The 24240-nt window shown below is 32.5% G+C and overlaps 1 protein-coding gene across 2 annotated transcripts in view; it reads left to right on the forward strand.

The window, feature by feature from the left end:
* The window catches only part of DIAPH2 (diaphanous related formin 2), a 1004420-nt gene that overhangs the window by 259144 nt on the left and 721036 nt on the right, over positions 1-24240 (forward strand). For both annotated transcript variants that reach the window (XM_047076289.1, XM_047076288.1), the window contains exons 11-17: positions 3377-3495; positions 5456-5572; positions 7723-7841; positions 12733-12797; positions 17080-17184; positions 20502-20816; positions 22408-22522. In XM_047076289.1, the coding sequence (XP_046932245.1) occupies positions 3377-3495; positions 5456-5572; positions 7723-7841; positions 12733-12797; positions 17080-17184; positions 20502-20816; positions 22408-22522 (955 nt within the window). The remainder of the gene's footprint in view (positions 1-3376; positions 3496-5455; positions 5573-7722; positions 7842-12732; positions 12798-17079; positions 17185-20501; positions 20817-22407; positions 22523-24240) is intronic.

A 24240-nucleotide genomic window follows, 5' to 3' on the forward strand; every position in this document is an offset into this window, starting at 1 on the left:
TGTTAATATTAAACATCTGTACACATGCATGGAAGCTTAATAATATATTCATAGGAGAGTTTTTAAAATCCTCACTTTTATTCCTGTTTATTGTTACTTTATACACCATTCTAACAGGAGGAGCTCCCTAATTTTCTAGAATGTATCATATTCAAAACGGCAAATTAGACGTGGCTAAGGCTAATTCAAATTGTTGGTCCATGAATAAAAAATTATCACAAACCTATCTGGTTGTATGAACATGTTGAATCCATGTATTGTACACCTGAAACTAATATTACACTGTATGTTAACTTACTGGAATTCAAATAAAAACTTAAAAACAACATAGCTATAATCATTAAGTGTTAGAGAGAATGATTCTTAGTGTTTTAATAACCCCTGAGACCATTGTAATATTATAGTACAGTGAAACGTTTTTCATACAATAATCAGAATCCTCAAGATAAGGATTATTTTAATTATATTCTGTAAGAAAGACAGATACCATATGTTTTCAGTCTTATGTGGATCCTGAGAAACTTAACAGAAACCCATGGGGGAGGGGAAGGAAAAAAAAAAAGAGGTTAGAGTGGGAGAGAGCCAAAGCATAAGAGACTCTTAAAAACTGAGAACAAACTGAGGGTTGATGGGGGGTGGGTGTGAGGGGAGGGTGGGTGATGGGTATTGAGGAGGGCACCTTTTGGGATGAGCACTGGGTGTTGTATGGAAACCAATTTGACAATAAATTTCATATATTGAAAAAAACTGAAATAAAATCCTTGAGCAAAAAAAATTGTATTCTGTAAAAAATTATTTTCAATATTCCCCCATCTCTATTGATAAATTATGGTGTTTAAAGGGAGTTTATACTTCATTTATATGGAAAATGCTGTTCATAAATTTGCTTTAGCAATTTGGATTAGTGAGTTGTTACACACTATACAGTTAGTTAAATAAGTTTAGAAAATATTAGGTAAATAAGATTTGTGAAAGAACAAGAGAGTAAGAAATTATGTCTGTAAGCATCATGCATTCTTACTCTGTTTAAAAAAAAACAACAAACTCTTATTCTGTTGAAGACTCAATTTTGATTGCTTGACTGGTAATCAGTCATGTACTGGAAATGGAATTTCCTTTGAAATACACTATGTTATAGAGACTTAAATATGTGTTTTACAGAATCTGTCAAAAATGTTCCATATCTATACAGCAATTATGTTTAAAGAAATAACTGAACATATTTACAATATTTTACATAATTAATAATATAATTCAGTACAGTTATGATAATATATATTTTTAAATATAAAACTTTAGTGATGCATTTCCATTTCCTTTTATAGGATATCATATTTGTGCTTATAAAAACTTTATTAATTAAATGTTTATTTCATCATGAATTTATGGATATATTTTTCAGGGTTTGACATTTGACTGAATGGAAGCTTTATATATGTTTGTGTATGTATATATGCATATATATTTGTATTAATGGAGATTATTAATAAGCAATATAAGGTATCACATTTCTATGTGTATATATTTTAATAATTTTTAAATGTTCATTTATATATTTTTGAAAGAGAGAGTGTGTGTGTGAGTGAGTGGGGGGAGGGGCAGAAAGAGAGAGACAGACAGAGAGAGAGAATCGCAAGAAGGCTCTGCACTGTCAGTGCTGAGCCTAAAGCCGAGCTTGATCTCACAAACCACGAGACCATGACCTGAGTCTAAATCAAGAGTCAGTCATTTAACTGACTGAACCACTCAGAAGCCCATATATCTGTGTTTTAATATTGTGGTATATATGTTCATATACTATATGAACTATATTTATATAACTAATGTGTTGTCCAAATTAAAAACAATTAAACATTTAGCCACTTATTTTTACAGAAAATATTTAATCAGATTGATTCCATGTTTTATAAAATTTCTGATGCTAATTAAATGGCTGTATTCAAATTAGATTTTTCTGTTTTCAAACATATTTGAAAGTGTTCAAGTTTTATAGTAAGCCTCTAAGAAGGAACATAACAATATGTTATAACATAAGACAAAAATAAGGAAAAGTCCATATTGTAAAATGTGTTAACAATTGTTTCTGCAATGACCAACATACTGGGTGTTTCTGGCTTCTGCTCTTTTCTGACTGGAGTTCTGAAATCACCTGATAAAACATTCCACCAATGGTAGGAAATTTTGCATTCCAACAGATTGAAAAGTGGAAAACTAGACCAAAAGCAAGTTATTCCTAAAGAGGAAACTAAGTGTAAATACATTTATTTGTCATTTATCCTATATGAAATTATAGAAACATACTAATACATATTTTCATATGTTCTATATGTAAATTTAAATTATGTGAATATTAGAAAAATCTGTAAACTGCATACATTTGCATTTGGCTTTAGTAATAGCATTATATTTCCATTTATAATTGTTCTATGAATAAAAGTAGAAACAAGAAATGAATCCTATTTTGTTTTGTTGATCTAATTTGAAATACACCATGCTTGCATTTCCTTTTAGAGTTAAAACTCAGCTCTGAAATCCTAGTCCCACTTTCAGTATCACCCTTGAGCATCCACAGTTGTGATTATCGATTTGGGTTTTGAAAGCTGCAATTTAATGGACACATATTAAAACATATTCCAGGTGATATATATTAAGCCCAACAATCTCTAGTGTGGCATGCTTCCAAAGATTTTGTTCATACTATTATTTTGAAAATTATCAGAGGTTTGTATTCCATGTGCTCATAATGTATTCCAAAAACAAATCTTTGATGCCCAAGTTGGTATTTTGTGATTAGGCCAAGAAAAAAAAAAGTGGGGGAGGAGGCTAGACATGCAGCTTGATAAAAAAAAATCCTGATGCCTTTTTGCTTCAAAATCACAAAATATCACTTAAGATTTCTTTACACAACTTTCTACACCATACTTGGGACTGTTGTGCTTGAATATATCCTTGCATTTATTCTTCATTAGTACAATTGATCTGTATTTGCATTTTTTGCCAGAGGCATATGTGAATATTCTAACTGCATGAGTTCTTTTGCTATCTTTAATGAGTATGTTTAATCAAAAATGACAGCATTCAAATTGGATTGTTAGCAATTAGTTTTTTTCAACTGTAAAAGTGATTGTTAATTTTTTTAATATAAATAATCAAAATCTGGGTCATGAAAAGAAAATGCAATTAATATAATGAGGTTCTTTAATTTTAAAATAGGAAAATACATAGTGCATTTGCTTTCTCTCAGGAAACTAAGTGCCTGGGTCAATATTTAAAATTACTTCTGTGTATATAAATGAATAATAGTGTCTATGCTTTATTACCAAAGTATGGTGTTTTCAAACTGTTACTCATCTGTAGTTTTATGTTTGTATATTAGGATCTAAAAGAAAAAGAGAATGATGAGCTTGATATTCAGTTGAAAGTATTTGATGAGAACAAAGAAGACGACCTGACTGAATTATCACACCGTCTCAATGACATTCGAGCAGAAATGGAATATCCTTTTGACAAGCCACAGAAATCATTTTGCATGTATTGTGAAAAAGGGATTTGTGGGTGATTGTGTGGACCATTATTAGGGTTTTTGTCTGCCAGCCCAATTTATATCCATTTATTTATATTAGTACCTCTCTATAATGCTGTCCTTCAGATTCATGTTGAGGAATTGTCAGACTATCCCGATGATTTACACAGACGATATTGAAATCTGCACAATGGCTTGCTGTATTATAGATATATTCAGTTTAATAGTCTGGAATAGACAAGAGTCTAAGGCATATACCTCAAATGTAAGAATTTGGGAGGAAAAGTTCACTGAGTTCATATGTGACTATAGGTAATATGCTTCTTCAGTTTTATTAAAAGTTACTCAAATGATCTAGAGATACAATTCAATTCAAATAAGTGTCTTAGTCTCAATACAAATATTTTCGTTCCTTAGTAAAAAAAAAAAATGTTTAGATGTGACAGTATCTGACTATAACAGGGCTATGTGGTAGAAGCGTTTGAGTCAAATACCAGGTGTAATCTTCCTGTGGCAACAATTTTATATGACAAGATTTTAGATATAAAAGATGGTTGTCATAGCATTGCTGGCCATTTGTTTCACACTCAGTAAATTTCTTACTTAGGGAATTTGGAGGAGACTGGGAAACACTTCAAAACTAAAATGACTTTTGAGATGGAATTTTTCTCTATGATACCTTCTTCCCTCTTCCTCCCTGCACTGCCAAAAAAAAAAAAAAAAAAAGAAACAAAGAAAGAAAAGCTGGAATATTCCTCTCCTTGAAACTCACAGTACTTTCTGTCTTATTTATGTATAGTTCTGCTCCCCTATGAGATTGAGGGCAGAAATGTTATATTTCATCTTTTTCCTCCAATGCTACTATTGAAGTGTCTTAGAAGTATTAGATAAATGTGTGTGTGATGGATAACGATGCCATTATAATAAGGGATCAACGCTACTAATTTCTTATCCAGCATTAGTGACTCTAGTCGACATTTTCATAATATTAAATGCTTTTTGTATTAATATATATCTTGCTTCCTTGCTTTGTATAGATTTCTCTTATAATCAAACTTCACCATAAAGCTATTTTGGGTTCCATTCTGTAACCGCTTAAGGGACCTTATGAGACTTTAATACAACACTCTTACATGGGGTATAAGAAATAATCCATCATATACTTAATTCTACTTCAGAGAAAATGTTGACATTTCAGGTTATTTTTAGAACGTTAGATTACATTTCCTTTTCTACCTTTCTTTTACATCAATTTTCTATGTCTTCACTTTTATTATAAAAGTGAATCCATTTTTGAAATCTGTTATCTAGTTTACTAGAAGAATCTAAACTTTTACCACTCTTTTTATTTCCTAAGAAAAGTATGTTTCAAGTTCTTTTGTCTTTACTCTCCATTTTTATTAAATGATGAAATACAAATAAATGCAAACAGTAACAATTTCACAGTTAGTGTTTTATCAGTATAAAATAAAACTGGTTTGTGATATTTTAGCAGTCCACAGAATGCTCCTTTACTGTCTGTATTATGTGGCAGTGAAAATAGAGGGATAGTGGCTTATGTGAATAATATAGGCCCTCTATCACAACCACAGGAAGATCAAGAGTAAACCATTTTCTCTAATGGCATTGCTGTTTCAATCATACCAGCTATCATCTCAAATTTAAAATATAATGGATAACTAATTGCTTAAGGTTTTGATGATTAAATGGTTTTAGAATGCTCTTTTAAGTCTGTTTCTCTCATTAAAAGATTAAAGTGATTTCATAGATTTATTTATGTAAATTTTAAAATACTGGATCATGCAGTTGAAGGTTTAGAAACAGTAATGGAAATAAAATGGTGAATCAATATTTAAAAAACATGAAATTGCTTTTGTTATGAGTGAAATTTTCATCAAGAACTTTAGTGTTTTTCCTTTACTTATATTCCACTGATATGAATGAAGTGTATCATCTTCTGTATAACATGTTGAAGGATACTGCTGCTGAAAATTACTTATTATCCATTCTACAACATTTTTTGCTCATCAGAAATGATTATTATATCAGGTAAGAGGAAGTTCTGAGAGTACTAGTATTTGTATGATTTGAATTTGACTAAGTTAAGGGAAACTGATAATGTAGTACATCCTAGGTAGTAGAGGCATATATACATACATAAATAGTGTATGAGACTTTGGTGACTTTGAGTAACATTTTTTAAAAGGCATTAATTTATTTTTAATTGGGCCAGAAGGATCTATTTATAAAACTGCATACCCCAGCAACAGGACATTTAGTAGAAAGAACCCAACAGATTTTACTGACCTTGTGATGAATTTTCTTTGCTAGATAATGGTAGCACAGAGTAAGTACTGAGGTGTCTATGGTGGAACTTTTAAGTTCTGGTACATTTTAATAAGTAAGGTTTTTCTGTTGTTTCTCCTTTCTAATATTTATTTAATAATAGATGTGATCTTATCTAAGAAAATAATACTGGTATTTCAGGTTTATATCCATTACTATAATTCTTCAAAATAAATGATTATGATAATAATAAAGTTAGAAGCTGTAGAGTTTAGTAAGTGCAAATATATCTGAAAACCAGAAAGTTAGAGAAAGGTTTCTGAGAGACTGAAATTATCCATAAGCTGACGATCATGATCTTATATATAACTATTCAAGACACCCTTAGTTGTTCTTCATACTCTAATATGCATGAAATTCTGGCAACCTAGGTTCTCTGATTTCTCAAAATTTGCTTGATTAAAGGGTAAAGGCAAGCTACCATGCATTCAGGTATAGTTGCAACAAAGATGACAGTTCTAAAGTCACATGGAGAACTATTATAGTTCAGACTAGTACAGTTACTGATGGATATCAAGATGGTACAGAGACATAGAAAAAATGGTTAAAATATTGAATTATATACTGTTTTCTTAAAGCAGAAAAGATGGTAATTAAAATGATTGTTGTTGCCTAAAATAAGTTGTGGCAATTCAAAGGGTACTGTGCCTATGGGTATACAGTTACTTGGGGAAATAATTTCTGTGAGACAATCCATTTCCCAGTAATTTTAAATATATATTAGAAGTTACTCTAATATGACATCCTTTTCATCCTGAGAACATCGATGTGAGGTAGAAATGTGACAAGCACTTTTATTATACTTACAGATAATTAACATGGCCTCAAAGAGAGCAGTTGTGTTTTCCTTGTTTAGCCAGAGTCATTGACTAGACTGATTATAATCTAATATTATTTATCCTAAAACTGATGATGACTTGAAAAAAGTCTCAGATGTGTAATATATATTACTATTTATTCTGAGTCTTGAGACCAGCCACATGACAAAAAAATATAAGAGCAATTAGACTCTGTTTGGCTTCATTTGAAAACTTTTAGTGGCTTGGCTAGTTATCAGCATACTAATCTTAGGCATGTTTATATCATAATTAGTCTATGATAGTATTTCTTTCTGATGTTTCTCTGTTGAATTTATTATCCACTGATAAATACTAAATTTTCCTTAAATTTTAATGTAAAAAGTGCCTTTAAAATTTTTTGAAGTATGCAAGTAGTCATTTTTAAGACCAGAATTACCTTGATAGATCACAGAATTAGGATATGTTTAGAAATCTTTGACACTTTGAACAAATTCAGACTATGGCCATGCATATTAAGTGTGTATGCTTCTATAAAATGGATCTTTTAAAAATGTATAGAACTAGATCTTTTGAATATTGTGGCTCAGTCCAGTTTTGTAAGCTGTTATAGCTAATCTTGAGTAAAAGTGTTGTGATAAATTCAGTACCTTGTCAATGCCAAGACACTCATCCCTTATTGAAATTGAGAACTTGTGGAGGCCTGGAATCATTTCTGTATCCATGGATGTAGGACTAACAGGTCATTTGTTTTCATTAACTTTAGGAACAATTACTTAAGTAAGTAGATAAGGTTGATAAGCATGACAACCATGAATCCTTACAAACTAAAGTATTAAGTCACTCGTGTTCACAGTTGATTACATCATGATGGGTTTTTTACTATAATGTCCAGACCATTGTTAAGCATATTTCTCCAAAGAGGGTGTAATGTCTAGAATAATTTCTTCTAGCAGTGCTAGAAAAATACCTCATTCTTTTATCATGCTGAACCACTTCGTAAGAAAATTGACTTGTATAGGTAGAAAAGATATTCAAGAATACTTTCTTTTTCAGGCCACAGTATTACAAGATAATTGAGGAGTGTGTTTCACAGATAGTGCTGCACTGCAGTGGTATGGACCCAGATTTCAAGTATAGGCAAAGATTAGACATTGATTTCACACATCTGATAGGTATGTAATATTGTCTTCAGTGTCCTTTGATTGTGTTTTACTATCTTCTGTATAACAGTTTTTGAAGGTAGTGCTCTCACTGAAGTTCCTCATTAATATCTGGTAAGTCATTGTGTCTGTGAGTACCCAATCACTATAATTGTTAATTATGATGATCATGAGGGTTCTGCCTGTGTGATTGAAAATATTAACCTATTTGATAAGTTTTTTTTTAATTTTTTTTAACGTTTACCTATTTTTGAGACAGAGAGACAGAGCATGAACAGGGGAGGGGCAGAGAGAGAGGGAGACACAGAATCTGAAACAGGCTCCAGACTCTGAGCAGTCAGCACAGAGCCGGACGCGGGGCTCGAACTCACGGACCGCGAGATCGTGACCTGAGCAGAAGTCAGACGCTTAACCGACCGAACCACCCAGGCGCCCCGATAACTTTTAATGCTCTTGAATTCAGTTTAAAGTCAGTGCCCCCGCAAAAAAAACATTATATTATTATAGATGAATGTTTTACTTTTAGAAATATGACTCTAAAGACCTTTGATTATGTTGGTTTATCAGTGGTGTTATAGAAATCAAATGTGCAATTATAGGGTCTAATTAGTAATATAGCTATGTTATTAGCGTTCAAGTTTAAGAAAAGAAATACTGACTTCAATAACTCAAGACCTTTTAATTCAGTCAAAGTAGATCAATTTATATTTTCATAGACCTTAAAGCTAGAAAAGAATTTGAGGTGATCATGCTCATGTAATTGGATTGCTAAGGGAATGAACTTATATCATCCTAGACTACTAGTTAGCTGTATTTTCTGAAACACTCTCTGAAGGATGATGTGAAATCTCTTGTGAAATATGCTACATTATATGACCTCATAGTTAAACAGTTTTTGTACCTAATCAAAATCACTATTGGCTAAGTTTCAAGAAAACATGAACTCATTTGTCTTGTCTTTAAAGGAAGAAAGCAACAGCTATGGAATGCCAATTATAATTCTTCACTCCACAGCACAAGGCAGACTCATAGTAATATTCAAAGATGAATTTTTTATTATTAATTATTATGTATTTTCTGATTTTTAGATGGGTAATTTTATTTTTTAATTTTTAAAGCTTTTGTTTCATTTAATTTTAATTTTAATTTTTTATGTATTTAATCATTCATTTATTTATTTTTTAAAACTTATTAAGTATCTTCTATGTGATGCTTTTGGTAATACTGATTCTTTTTTTTTCTCAAGTTACTTAACATACAGTGTAGTCTTGGCTTCAGGAGTAGAACCCAGTGATTCATCCCTTGCATATGACACCCAGTACTCATTCTGAAAAGTGCCCTTCTTAATGCCCATCACCCATTTAACCACCCCTCCACCCTCCAATCTCCCCATCAACCCTCAGTTTGTTCTGTGTATTTAAGTATATCTTATGGTTTGCCTCCTTTTCTGTTTTTAGCTTAGTTTTCCTTCCCTTCTCTTATGTTCATCTGTTAAGTTTCTCAAATTCCACATATGAATGAAATCATGATATCTGTTTTTCCCTGCGTGAATTATTTCACTTAGCATAAATTTATTTATTTTGAGAAAGAGTGTGCAAGCAGGCAGGGGAGGGGCAGAGAGAGAGGGAGAGAGAATATAAAGCAGGCTTTGCAATGCCAGCATAGAGCCCAATGCAGGGCTTGATCCCACAACTAAAGGATCATGACCTGAGCTGAAATCAAGAGTTGGATGCTTAACAGAGTGAAACACCCAGGCATCCCTAAAGATTTTTTTAAAGTAGTTTCTACACCTGCTGTGGGGCTTGAACTTAGAACCCCGAAATTAAGAGTCACATGCTTTCCTGACTTAGCCAGCCAGGTGCCCCTTATTTTCTGATTTTAAAACCAGTGCTCATTTATTCTAGGCAATCTAAAGGTTTATGTAAGTGATAGAATGAACCACTGATCTCACTTTTCAGCTCAGTACATTCCACCACCATTACTCGCTTTTCAGCTAAGTACATTTTCTTATATCTCTCTTTTTTTAATCTATCTATCTATCTATCTGCTGATTTTTCATGGAGCATCATATTATGAGAATTTTTCCATGTTAACCTTCAAAATCTTACTTTGAATATATGTATAATATTCCATCTTATGGAGTATCATGATCATCTTGACCAGTCCTTTCTTACTGTACCTCTAGATTGTTTTCAGGTTTTCATATTAATAAATGAATCTGCTATGCACATTCTTTGTATAAATTTTGCCTTTTTCTTGTCATTTCCTTACAATTGATTCCTGTAATTGAGGGTATGAACTTTGAAAGGCCATATGCTTTAGAGAAAGTGGGCACCAATTTACCTTCCCTGAGAATTAATGTGAATGCTGGCCTCACTGCATATTTGATAATGAGCTTGATAAACTCAGTAGTTTATTCATATTTTGTTGAGAGAGTTATAAGGCAATATTTCCAAATATTTGTATTTCCTTATAACCTATTATGGACCATGCTTGGCACACATACTGTATTCTTGATTTTGGCTAAGTCTTTCAGTGTTCAATAGACATTTGTTTTTTTGTGTACTGTGTGCCAGGTACTTACAGTTGTGTACTGTTAGCATTGGGATGGGGGAGGTAAAGGCAGCAAACGAAAGAGGATAGAACTTCAGAAACCCATTATTACCTCATCCATGTGTCATCCTTCTGATTGTGAACAAACCATTTAACTTTTCTAGGCTTCAGTTTTATCCACTGTAAATTCAGATAAGTCAAATATCTGCATGGTTCTTAATATTTTATGGTTAGAGGACTTTTTCTGATGAATACTTTGGAACTTTCATTAGAACCACCACCACTACATACACATACACGTGCATAAATGTAAAAATTAGCAGGTGCTTCAAGAACTTCTAGGAAATTTATGGATCTCTATTTTAAAGTCACTTGGACTTGGAATATAGAGTCCCTTCACAATTCTGTAAGTCTAGTATTTTTCATAAATTCAATCAAATTCTTGCCCAGAACTCTTAATGTCTTCCAATTGAAATTTAAATCAAGATCATTACCAACCAGTGAAAGCACAGCACAGATCAACCCCCTCTTTTTCTGATCATTTACCAATTTCCAACTTAGTTCTTTATACGCAGTTCTTTTAAAAAAAAAACTTTATTGAGGTGTACTTGACATGTGAAAAGCTATCTATTATTAAGTACATAATTTGATAAATTTTGATATTTGTATACTTAAAACCATCATCACAATCAAGATAATAAACATCTCTGTTTCTATGTTCTCTGTTATCTCTCCTTCCCATGCCTCCCTACCTCTCCCCATCCTGAGAGAATAACTAATATGTTTTTTCTTACTATAGACTTTTTTTTTTTTAATTTTATGTAACTAGAAACATATTGCATGTACTGTCTTTTTGTCTGGCTTCTTTCATGTAGCATAATTATTTTGAGATTCATTCATGTTGTTATACTGCATGTATCAATTGTTCATTCCTTTTTACAACTGAGTAATATTCCAGTATATGGATATACTGCAATTTGTGTATACATTTAATTATTGATGGACATTTGGGTTGGCTAGTATAAGTAAAGCTTCTATGAACATTTATATATATATGGGAATAGACATGTTTTCATTTCTTTTAGGTAAATAGGTGTGGAATGGCAAGATACAGAGTACACTTATATATGTAATGATGAGAATATTTCCAAAAAGATGTTCTTCAGTTATTTATATTCTGGAATATTTGATTAGATCTGAGGAATTTAATGTTTGTTTCCTTATTTACATAATACATTTTGCTGCAGATCAGAAGTCAGTTAAGTGAAATCTTTCTGTAGAAAACCTGAATTAATGAGTGCTATAGTGTCCTCCCTTCTAGCCTTACTTTAAAGGACATTTTGAGGGGCACCTGGGTGGCTCAATAAGTTAAATGTCCAACTCTTCATCTCGGCTTAGGTCATGATCTCACAGTGTCATGAGTTTGAGCCCCGTGTCAAGTTCTGCACTCCCAGTTCAGAATCTGCTTGGCATTCTTTCTTTCCCTCTCTCTCTGCCCCTCCCATACTTTCTCTCAAAGTAAATGAACATTAAAAGATAAAAATATATAAAGGCAATTTTGAATCTTAATAGTCTTTTTTAATTAATTTTTAAATATTTTTATTTATTTTTGAGAGAGAGAGCGAGTATGAGTAGTGGAGGGGCAGAGAGGGAGGGAGACACAGAATCTGAAGCAGGCTCCAGGCTCTGAGCTGTCAGCACAGCTGACGTCATGACCTGAGACAAAGTTGGACACTTAAGGGACTGAGCCACCCAGGCGCCCCAGAGTCTTAATAGTCTTAATTTTTTAAAAATGTTTATTTATTTTGGGGATAGAGACAGAGTGCAAGCAGGGGAGGGGCAGAAAGAGAGTGAGACACAGAATCTGAAGCAGACTCCAGGTTTCAAGGTGTCAGCACAGAGACCGACATGGGGCTTGAACCCATGAAGCTCAGGATCATGAGCTGGGCCAAAGTCAGATGCTTAACCGACTGAGCCACCCAGGCGCCCCGAATAGTTTTAAAAATAGATTCTTTGTCTTCTCTCCACCCATAGTAAACTGCAAAAAAAGTAAAGAATTATATTATTGTAAAAGTCAGGAAATAATTGAATATCTCTAAAATGATGATGATTTTGTCAAATACATTCTTGGATGCTTGGCGTTGTGATTCATCAATACTATCATTGAATTCAGTTAGTATGCAAAAAAATGTGGTAGCTTACATTTTATGTGTAGTGTATGTCAATTTACCTTCAATAGCAATTGATATAAAATATGATTGTCTACATGGTAGAATTATAGGCTGGTATCCATCTTTTACCTAGAGATCTGATGCAATAATTTCTAATATTTTTTTGTGAATCTTAATAGATTCTTGTGTGAACAAGGCAAAAGTTGAAGAAAGTGAACAGAAAGCAGCAGAATTTTCAAAGAAGGTAAAGCCATAATTGTTAACAATTTATTCGTAGTAAATATTTTATATTTATTTATGTGAAGACTTAAAAATGTTTTTTCCATTATGTAGTACTGCATGTTTTTGGTTAAAACATAACCATAAAATATTGGTTTCATTCCTGATAAGATAAGGCTGTTTGTTACTGTTGCCTCCTCATCACCTTTAATTCATTATGGAAGAAAAACACTAGGTGTATTCTACCAGACTGATAAATGAAATAAAATTAGTTTATTGGAAGGATATGGTTTGAAGCAGTCAACCAAAATGCATTGCCCACATCGCTTTCTTGCAATTCTCCTTTACGATAGGTAGCTCCCTTGGAGAACTGTGAATTGTTTAGCTAGTCCAATCTGTTATGATCTTTAATGACAGTGCTATTAAATAGCAACAGAATTACACAGGGTTTTTTCTCTCTCTGTCTCTATGCTTTGACTTGTCCTCTTGGAGTTTTATAATTACCAGTTTTAAGTGATTCTGTTACTTCATATAGGTTTGGTGGAATTTGATGGCTCCTTTCTTTGTATGTTAATGAATTATATAAATATAAGTTTTATGACTATATTAATTTTATTTATATTTCAGATTGTCTTTTCCTTGTTTCATGAAAGCATGACTACAGTTTTACTAGTTTCTACCAAAAGTTGCATTTTTGTTGTTGTTGTTGTTGTTCTAGACCCTAGGATGCATTAGTATAGTATTTCTCTCCTGTTGGTGTCAGGGGGAAGGATTGAAACATAGGTCTAAAAACTCTAGTTTTCAGCCTTCTGACAGCAAGATAAAGTGCTTACATATTGCTGTCTCTTCAAAGTTATGACTTACCTTGGAGATTAGATAATCACTTTTGCTATCACTCTAGAAATTATAGAATATTACTGAAGTTACTTCAGGGCATCTGAAGAAATGTCTTTGCTCTTTTGGTTACTGGAATGGATTTTCAGAGTTTGGGCATAAAATGTTTGTGCAAAGTTGTCATTTTATTGGTGGAAGAAAATGAACAATTTTTAATAGACATTTATATTTGTAATGTTCTTGTTTTAAGTAGCACATTTAAAATTCTCTTTGAAAATCTTAGAATCTTCTTAATTTTTTGCTGGCACTTTGATTAGATGACACAAGACTAGAAAATTATGATGATCTATCTGGTAAAATTTTCTGTAAGTATATATAAAGGGAAATGGAGTCCTGAAATAATAAAAAAGATGTTTCAGTGTTTAGTGCTTTATTCTCATCACCATCATTTAGAATGAAAACATGTATGGTCTTCCAGTGGTTATCTTGCATGCCTTTTCTTATTCCGGGTGATTTTAAGAGGCTGTATAAAGTAGTAAAAAAAAAAAAGTGGGGGTGTAGAATGAGAAGAAATAGTTGTAAGATCTGATCTTAGCTTTTCCAATAATTAGCTATGACTTTAAGTAAGCTACTTACTCTCTTTGGAACTTAATTCCTTCATCATTTATAGAAGAGGATAAGATTAGTGGCCATGTAAGAAGTCTTCCAACTTGCATATCTCAGGTTTCTGTGATTCCTATTCTATGGGTTTACAGATTAAGATCACTTTAAATTATAAGCATTGTGTGTCTCTTTTCAAATGTACTAACAAACCATTTATAAAGGAAAATGGTATAGTTTGCATCATGCTTAAAAAAAACACACAGATGAAGCTAACTTTGGGAGAGTGGGTAGAAGTATAGAATGAGATAAGTTTTTAAACAAATGTTTATTTATTTTTGAGAGAGAGAGTGAGTAGGGTATGGGCAGAGAGAAGGGGGCAGAGGATCCAAAGCAGGCTCCACTCTGACAGCAGTGAGCTCAATATGGGACTTGAACCCACCAACCACAAGATTATGACTTGAGCCGAAGTCAGGTACCCCAGAATGAGATAAATCTTAACATGAATGGTAGTGAAGTTGAAAAACCTCCATCTTTTCAGTGAAGTGGGAAACATGGTCATTTACTGACTGTGAGGGATCAGGGGTGAGTTTGAAATTTTTAAATATTAGAAAAATTTGGACTAACCTCTATGGAACATTTTCCAGAAACTCGAGTAGTAATGAATAAAAGAACTAGTGTTTCATGTTTGACCCAAACACTATTGTTATCCAATTTGTTTACACACTCTTTCTTCAGACTTGGATCTGTTTGACATTCTTTAATTTCCAAAGGTCAAATCTATGAAGGTGAATATTTATTAACAGTGAATATAATTTTTATTGTTTCACAAACTCTAAAGACAATTCTAGACAGTAAGATATATCAATTTTAGGAACAGAAATAATATAATTGTAATAAAGTATAGACTTCTAAAGTGATTTAAAGTGACGCTGATAATAAAGGGCAAATGTTTTATAGATGGACATACCAGTATTTATGTATACAGGCTTGTTTGGTTCTGCTTGGAACCCTGACTGAGGTAAGGGCTGGGCTAAATGTAGTAAATGGATATTCATCATTTAGATGGTCTCTCCTGCTTAGCACACTATAATTATGCATGTATGTATATATGTTTCAACTTCCTACTTAACTTCTAATTAGTTAACATGTATTGTAATATTAGTTTCAGGAGTAGAATTTAGTGATTCATTACTTCCATATAACACTCAGTTCTCATCACAACAACTGCCCTCCTTAATACCCATCACTTATTTAGCCCATCGCCCTGCCTACCTCCCCTCCAACAACCCTCAGTTTGTTCTGTATGGTTAAGGGTCTCTCTTAAGGTTTGCCTCCTTCTCTCTTTTTTAATTTCCCCTGTGTTCATCTTTTGTTTCTTAAATTCCACATATGGGTAAATCATACAGTATTTGTCTTTCTCTGACTTTTTTGGCTTAGCATAATACACTCTAGCTCCATCCAGGTCATTGCAAATGGCAAGATTTCATTATTTTTTATGCTTAAGTATTATTCCATTGTGTGTGTGTGTGTGTGTGTGTGTGTGTGTGTGTGTGCGCGCGCCCATATATATACACACATACCACATATATGTATACATACCCAAATATACACCACATCTTCTTTGTCTATTCATTAGTCCAAGGACACTTGGGCTCTTTCCATAATTCAGCTATAGTTGCTAAAACTGCTATTAACATTGGGGTGCATGTGCCCATTTGAATGAGTATTTTTGTATCCTTTGGGTAAATACTTTGTAGTGCAATTGCTAGGTCATAGGGTTGTTCCATTTTTAAATTTTGAAGGAACCTGCATACTTTTTCCAGAGTGGCTATACCAATTTACATTCCCACCAATAGAGTAAGAAAATTCCCCTTTCCCTTCCCTTCCCTTCCCTTCCCTTCCCTTCCCTTCCCTTCCCTTCCCTCCCCTCTCTCTCTCTCCCCCCACTCCCTCTGTGATCAGGGCTCCCTCCCCATTGCAGCACCCACAATTATTTTTGCCCCCAGATCAGATCTCCACACCTACTACCTTCCACTATTTGGCTTATGTCTTCCTTTGGTTGTGCAGTTTGGTCTTTCAGTTCTCAGATTGATTTCATGGGTGTTCAGAATGATTTAATGTTTATCTAAATGTTTTGAGAGATGAGGCAAGCATAGGGTCCTGGTACTATTCCTCCATTTTAGCTCCTCCACACAGCACACCATAATTTAACCTTTCACTTTCTCTCTTACAACATTTTATGCAAATGTTTTGGTTAACCATCCTAAGGAGAATGCCATTTTTCTCTCACATTTTGTGGAACACCATTTTTTGGATGCTAGACAATTAAGATTGTAATAGAAATATTCTCATTTGTATTAATGTACAATAATTTGAGCATTCTAAAAGTACAGTCTCTTTTCAAGCTTAAATACAGTTAAGGAGTTGAACTGCTTGATGGCTAATTTTTTAGATTTCATTTTCCAATTCAATGAACTTAATGGTATGGGATGAAACATTAAATGAAATTATTAATTCTAAAACCTAATTTTCAATAACAGAACAATATAAATGTTCATTATATATGAAGAGAGACTTCTCAGTCCACCCTTTTAAAATTTTGTTCTGTATTTTTTTTTTTTTGAAGTGAAAGTAGGTTTGTTTACCTTGGTTTTCAGACCACATTTCTTTTTCACTAATACCATAAGCAATACTCCATCCCCACAGGGGTGTGCTTAATTGTCATGAAAATAATCTAGAGCTTTGATTTTCTGAATGAATTGGGAGTTCAATGAAGCAAAACACATTTCGCTTATTTAATACATAACATTGTTTAAAACTTCTTCAAAACCGTGTTATTAATTGTACATTTATGGTGGTGATCATTGCAGTTTGATGAAGAATTCACAGCTCGACAGGAAGCTCAAGCTGAACTTCAAAAAAGAGAAGAAAAAATTAAAGAGCTTGAAACAGAAATCCAGCAACTTCGAACCCAGGTAATGAAACAAGATATAGACTTTATTTCATGTCATAATGAGTTCAATGGTAGAAAATTATCTTGTTAGATGGAAGGAAAAATGTGACCACAAACAGACTTTTTGGCAGTTTCTCATTTTCGTTGAAATAACTACAGGTTTGATTTTCCTGGAAAATAAATCATTTTACTGTTTGGATAAAAATGAGACACTGGTTGCTTAAGCTTCCCTGAATATTTTTAATGGAATATATTACATAAGCAAGACTGTTTTGGAGACAGAATTTTCATGATGATTTGAAAAATCGGATGCATAATTTCAAAACCTAGGAAATTTACATTTCCACCTATATCCCCTATGATGAAAAGCACCCATATACACTCAAAATCTTAATTATGGTGTCTAAACTATAGAACTGATTAAGTCCTCTCAGTACTTTTTATTTATTTTTATTATTTTAAGAACTCTCAATAGTTTTTATGTTTTAAATGCATATTAAGAAATGGAAATTAATAATGTTGGTGAGAAAAATGTCATTTTCCTATGTATGCATTTCCTTTTTTGTCTTTACTGTATACTTTAGCCTATAAATCCAATTAATGAAAACGATGTTTGAGAAAGAAATTGAAGATTACCTTCTTACAAAATAAAATTAAACTATGTAAATTTTGAAGGTCTAATTGGCTTTATTAAACAATTTGTGAATTTGGCAGCATTCCATTTAGTAAGCAGAGGGAAACTCCAAGGAGTTGTAGAAAATGAAAGGTTTTTATGGAAAGAGGGTGGGACAATAAAGTTTTTAGGGAAAGGAAAGAATTATTCTAGGCCTTGACACTTTCCCTTAGGGGAAAAAGCAAGAAGTGTTATGCAGATTACCTCTTCTTCATTTAGGGGATGTAGAGGATTTACATGGCAGACTCATTGGCTGCTGATGGAAAAATTCCTTACTTACCTTTTAAGACTATATTTCTTGGAGATGTTGAAACTGCAGTTAGATTATGTATTAAGCTCCAGTTTGGTGACTCAGCCTAACTGATGTCATTTGGGGCCGGTGGTTTTCTTTTTAACACCTCTTAACATAGTGGATGCTCAGTAGATACTTGTTGTTTGACTAGATATGTATCCATCAGTCTACTAAGAAATGACTTCAAAAGTCACCAAGGAACTCTGGTGAAATAAGTCTGTTTCACTTATCTATTTTATAATTTTCTTTCATCCAATCTTTCTCTTTTCTTGTGTCATCTTACTACCCTTTTCACATCTCTGAGAACTCAGTTTCTTTTTTTTTTCCCTCCCAGATGGTGACATTGCCCAATGTCACCCTAGCACAGGGCCTTACTATTTAGTATTTGCTTATTTATTATTAAATTAACTGATCTGTAAAAGTGCAGAGTCACACAGTTCTTTATAGTGTACTCAAAATTGTGCCAAATACTAAATTATTCATTGGCTATATTCAATTCTCAATACTCTATTGTAGCCTAATTTAATTGTTCCATTCCTAATTGTTCATGGGAGGGAGGAGAAAGGCTGATATGATTTGATTTTTAAAGGCTGGTGGCATTTATTTGAGATACTTTATTAAATTTGTAAAGCATGCATTTAACTTGAATAAAATCCTGTGTTAAAAGTGATAGCATTTTTATGTTTGCACAAGTTTCTTATCTTAGATATGATCTATAGAGACAAAATTTGATGTTAAACATAATTTTGCTCTTTTAATAGAAAAATGGATGGACATTTTACCTTTCAAAGTATTCAATAAATCCATTTATATATAAAATTTAGAGTAAATTACTAATTTCCTAAACTTTTCAGAAAAAATATTTTTACTTTCTCCATAATTTCTCTGCTCTCAATCAAGACTATAAAAATCAGACTGTTTTCTAAAATTTTGCTGTGTTAAAAGTAAAGTGAAAATAATTTTGCATATTTTAATCCTATCTCAATTCTTACTAATTTCCAGAGGAAGATTGTCATTTGTTAAGTGTACAAACACTTTGTATGTGTATTGTACACACATAAACATCATATATATGAATAAAATATTTGGACAATGCATATTAAATATTATGAGAAACATTTCCATGATTCTATGATAAATTTTTAATATTCTTATAAATAAGTCAGTCCTTTAAATTGATTGCTCCAAAAATATGCTTCAATTTGTTTATTTTGTAAAGGCATTTCTAAGTTTAGTTAGTACAATTAAGTAGTCCAACTTGGAAATTCATATTAATAAAGATAAGAAGACTTTCTTCCAAATAAAAATAACACTATGCCAAGCAATTTTATTAATTTTAAATTTTTCATTAAGTTAACCTGATGTCATATCTTGAATCCAAATATGTCTGTTCATTGGTAGGATTTTCTTGAGAATGTTTATAATAAACACCTTCACTTTCATATTAATTTATTTTGGAAGTGAACCTTTGTGACCAGTGCTGGCTTAAAGAAACAGGTACAGGTAATTTAAAAAGTAGACAATTTGGAATGAGATATTCTTCATCTTTTATCCATTATCATTAGAGAATGAGTTTCAATTACTTTCTGGTGGTAGAAGTAAGTTATATTCTCCTCATAATTCAATCTGTATGAATTAATTCCTTTCATGGCAAATGACTCCCATTTATGAGGAGGTAGTCTGCTGTAGTGGAAAGAGGACCGCATTGAGTATAAGAAGAACCAGAGTCAAATCTTAACCACATTTCAGACTCTGTGACCTTTGGTTAATCATTTAACCTTTTTGTAGTTACAGTTTTCTTATCTATAAGTAGTGAGATAAAGTAGAGATAAAAATGCCCTACTTACATTACAAGCTTATAATAACAATGAAAAGAAATAATAGATGTAAAAAAATTGATAAACATATATTACCATGCAAATGGATGTTAGTATTAATTATTGGCATTAGAAGACTGCTAAGTTACTGGTACTATGAGACAGACTCTGTGTAAAGCTAATTGGCTCCAAGGGAATCCAATCTATGATTGAATTAATTATCCATATTCAAACCAACTAGTCTTATAGGCTCAAGCCATTTACAGTACTTCTTTGAATATATTTATAATGAAAGATAATTTTCAGTTTTTTGGAGGAGTGCTTCACAAAATCTTTCAGGAAGCCAACTTTTATAGTGCATTAGCAGAAGTAGTCATTGTCCAGAGTTTATAATACTTACCAAAAATCTATGGGAGTCTTTTTCAGTCACCGTTAATCCCTTAGATATTACTAAATTAAAGTTTATATAATTTTAAACCAACAATGTGTACTGATAAGTTTTCTTTGTTGTTATATTTTACTGTAAGCATTTAAACATTGTATTATATATATTTCAGGGACATGGATTCTCAGGTTCATCAGGAATTCCAGGCCCTCCTCCAGGGCCAGGTGGTGGGTTATCCCCACCACCACCACCTCCACCAGCACCACCTCTGCCTGGAGGAGCTCTCCCTCCTCCTCCACCTCCTTTACCTGGAATGACTGGTATACCACCACCACCACCACCACCACCTTTGTTTGGGGCACCTGTTCCACCATTTCCCCCAGGCATTCCTCCTCCTCCAGGAGCACCACTGGATCTGCCTTATGGGATGAAGCAGAAAAAAATATATAAACCTGAGGTACCCATGAAGAGAATCAATTGGTCAAAGGTAATGCTACAACTGGAGTAGTTTTTGGCTTTGTCCATTCATAGTTGATTGTTAATATGTGAATAAGTATTGCTGCCTGTGAGAACTGTATAATGCTTGAGAACATTACTATTGACTTGCTTTCCTTTTGTGAGTTCACCATCTTATGTGTATCCTTCAGTTTAGTACCCAGAGAATTGGAAATTCCACAGATAGTTTGAAATTTATGTAGAAGGCAAAAGGAAAACCAAAGTTAAAATGGTGCTAGAGAATAATATATGAAATCTATCACTAAATGAAATGTAATTTCGATTCTTAATACTGTTGTTAACTTTAAGTACTATAACATTCTCAAATATAATCTCCATTATTATTGAGCCCTTTTATCTTAGTTATTTTAGTTCTTAGAGAAAGGTTTTTTTTTTAGTTTTAAATATTTAGGTGGTATGGAATAGGTGACAGTATTCATTAGTGACGTAACTATTTTTTGATATATGAAAGTTCTTTTTGTCTTTTGAATGTTATGTTGCTTTATTATTATAAGAATATGTCTTTTGAAAGGCTTATTATCAAGATTGACACTGTCCCTGTTTACTAGGAACTAGTCTTCTAATGAAAATACAATTAGTCATTTGGGGAAATGACTTATCCAAGAACATCCTTAGAGAGAAATCTGACATTATCTACCTAGTAATTGATTTGACCAGAATCATGCTTAAACCACTTTTTTAAGGTTAAGAATATACTTTTACTTTCTCATAAGAGTAAATGAGGTACACATGTTTTTGGAATATAGTTATTCTTTTGTTAGGTACAATCCACCAAACTATAGCATCCAGATGCTGTTGGCCCAGTTATCTCTGTGTGTAAATGAAGTGATATGTTCAGTTAGCATTTGAGCATGCAGTGTGATGGTACTTACATATCAAAGAGTATCATGCTGTACTGGAACATGTACAGTCCTAATTTTGAATTGCAGTTCACTGGTTAAGAGCAAAATTCTCTGGAACAACACTGCCTGGGTTTAATTCCCATCTTTGCCATCTACTAGTTTGGGCAGCCACTTAAAACTTTCTGGGGCTCAGTTTACTCATCTTTAACATACAGATAATAGTAGGTCCTGCTTCAAAGGATTATTGCAAGAATTAGATTAGGTAATATATGCAATTCACTTAAAACAGTACCTGACACATTATAGGAGGTATGGAGGATGTCATCTATTATAATTATTACCTTCATCCTGGCCAGTAAACATGGAAATTTTTTCACTTTTCTGAATTTTAGTTTCCTCATTTTTAAAAATCCAAGAGCAGAACAAAATGTATGTGAGTTAGGGTAGGGATTTACTAAATTATTTTTTAGGTGCTTTCCAGTAGAAGATTTTTTTTAATGTAATTTTCTATATGCCTTATTGCTATTGTGTATTTTTCTGTACACCCAAAGAATTTTGTGACTTCCCCAATGAATATTTACTTAAAAAGTGTTATTTTAATGGATCCTAAAATTGATTCAGTAGATAGATGAATAAAGGAACCTTGGTGAAATTGAATTCTTTGAAAAATTAAAAATGAAGTAATAATTTAGAAACTTATCTTTGTTATTTTTGTTTCAGATTGAGCCCAAAGAATTATCTGAGAACTGTTTCTGGTTAAAAGTTAAGGAGGACAAGTTTGAAAATCCAGATCTCTTTGCAAAATTGGCACTGAACTTTGCTACCCAGATAAAAGGTACATTTTATTTTTTAAAGTACAAATTTCTTATTCTGATATATTGAATTCAGTACTTTGCAAAAAATTTCTAGTAATGTATACATGTATAATTTTTCCACACTGGACAAACATAAATAGATTAACTTATTAAGTAGATTTTACCAAGTAACTAAAGAAGAATAGCTGCTTTTCCTTTTAAACTTAATTTGCATAAATGTTATCCATCTGAAAATATTGGTTTATTTTTTTTGTTTAATATGTAAGTTATATCCCTCTATTATAATACAGTTGTTTCTACTGAGAAGCAGAGGAGATAAAGTTGTCAATTCACCATGTAAGAGAAAATAATGTAACAGAGTGCTAATGGAACAGAAGTTTTCATGAAATTGGTATAAGATTGGTGCCATAGTGCATAAATAGTCTTTCCTCTTACACTTGTATTACTTATCAATTTGTTTTCTTAGGAAGTTTTATAGTTTTTTCCTACAAGTGTATTTTCTGCAATCTGTATTTTCAAAATCTGGTACCTACTGAGTATATTTTACTGATTTGATAATGGAGTGCTTTATTATTAGATCTTTATCCTCTTGTGAGTTTCACACATAATTTTGTTACTATATAGATAACTTCTCAATCTCATAATCATTGGTATTTTAACTATTAGTTTACTAATTATTGCAAAATTGATAGTTCAGGTAAAGTTAGGATTTTTTTCAGTTTGGATGAGTATTCACAACAAGAAATTGATACATTCCATATGCCCATGCACTTGGAGTTGGCAGCTTTACCATTCACTTGTATGATTTGTCACATCATTTCCTATAATGTGAATTTTGGAAGATTAAGAGAGAGAAAGCGACAAAGAAAGAGAGAGGTGATAATTATTCCTTTTCAGACCTTCTATATCTTGCACACTGGAGGTGCTTTTGCTGTATTTGTTGTTGCATGTAGCTTGAAGTTCACACACGTACACACACACACACACACACACATCAGAGGTAATTAGAAGAAATCTGACATTTTTAAAAATTCCTGGAATTACTTCTTTTCCTTATTTGCTACAGTAACCTTCACATTTAAAGGGTTTTTCAGTGACTCCAGAGCTATTATTTACTATAAATGTTTTTGTAAGTTAAAAAGGTAAAATGCTTATATCAAAGTAGCCATATAGTAATAAAAAAAAAGATGCATGATAAACTTATCCCTTTATCCCAGACTTACAGCTTTTTCTCCAGAGAAAAACAATGTAAAAATGTTACTAATTTCTCACATTCCTTCTAGAAATAGTCTGTGCTTCTAGAAGCATTTGTGTATTTATCATTTTTGTTTTTGGCTTCTTGCTGTTTTTACTTTACATACTTGGATGTTATTCCATAGTAGCTTATGTTCGTCTACTGTGTTAGTTTTTCATACTGGATAGAATTCTGTGGTATGGACTTATCCTAATTTATTTAACCAGTCTAAATAATGGGTATTTAGATTAGTTCTGGTCTCTTCTGCTATTGCAAGCAATGTTGTCATGAACGTGTAATCTGTATGTAACTTTGTACACATAAGTCTATCTGTAGGACAAATTCTAGAAGTGAAATCCCTGGATGAAATGCTGTGTACTTTTATAATTTTGATACATATTACCAAATTGCATTCCAAAGACTTCATGTCTATAGTGGCACCTAAAATGTAAGTATCTGTTTTCCTGCAAATTTTGTCCATCTCAGAGGTAAATCATCCATGTT

The sequence above is a fragment of the Lynx rufus genome, unplaced genomic scaffold, assembly GCF_022079265.1.
Source record: "Lynx rufus isolate CCGP_SWC_20201006 ecotype Redwood Valley unplaced genomic scaffold, mLynRuf1.p SCAF_14, whole genome shotgun sequence".
NCBI classification, from domain to species: domain Eukaryota; kingdom Metazoa; phylum Chordata; class Mammalia; order Carnivora; family Felidae; genus Lynx; species Lynx rufus.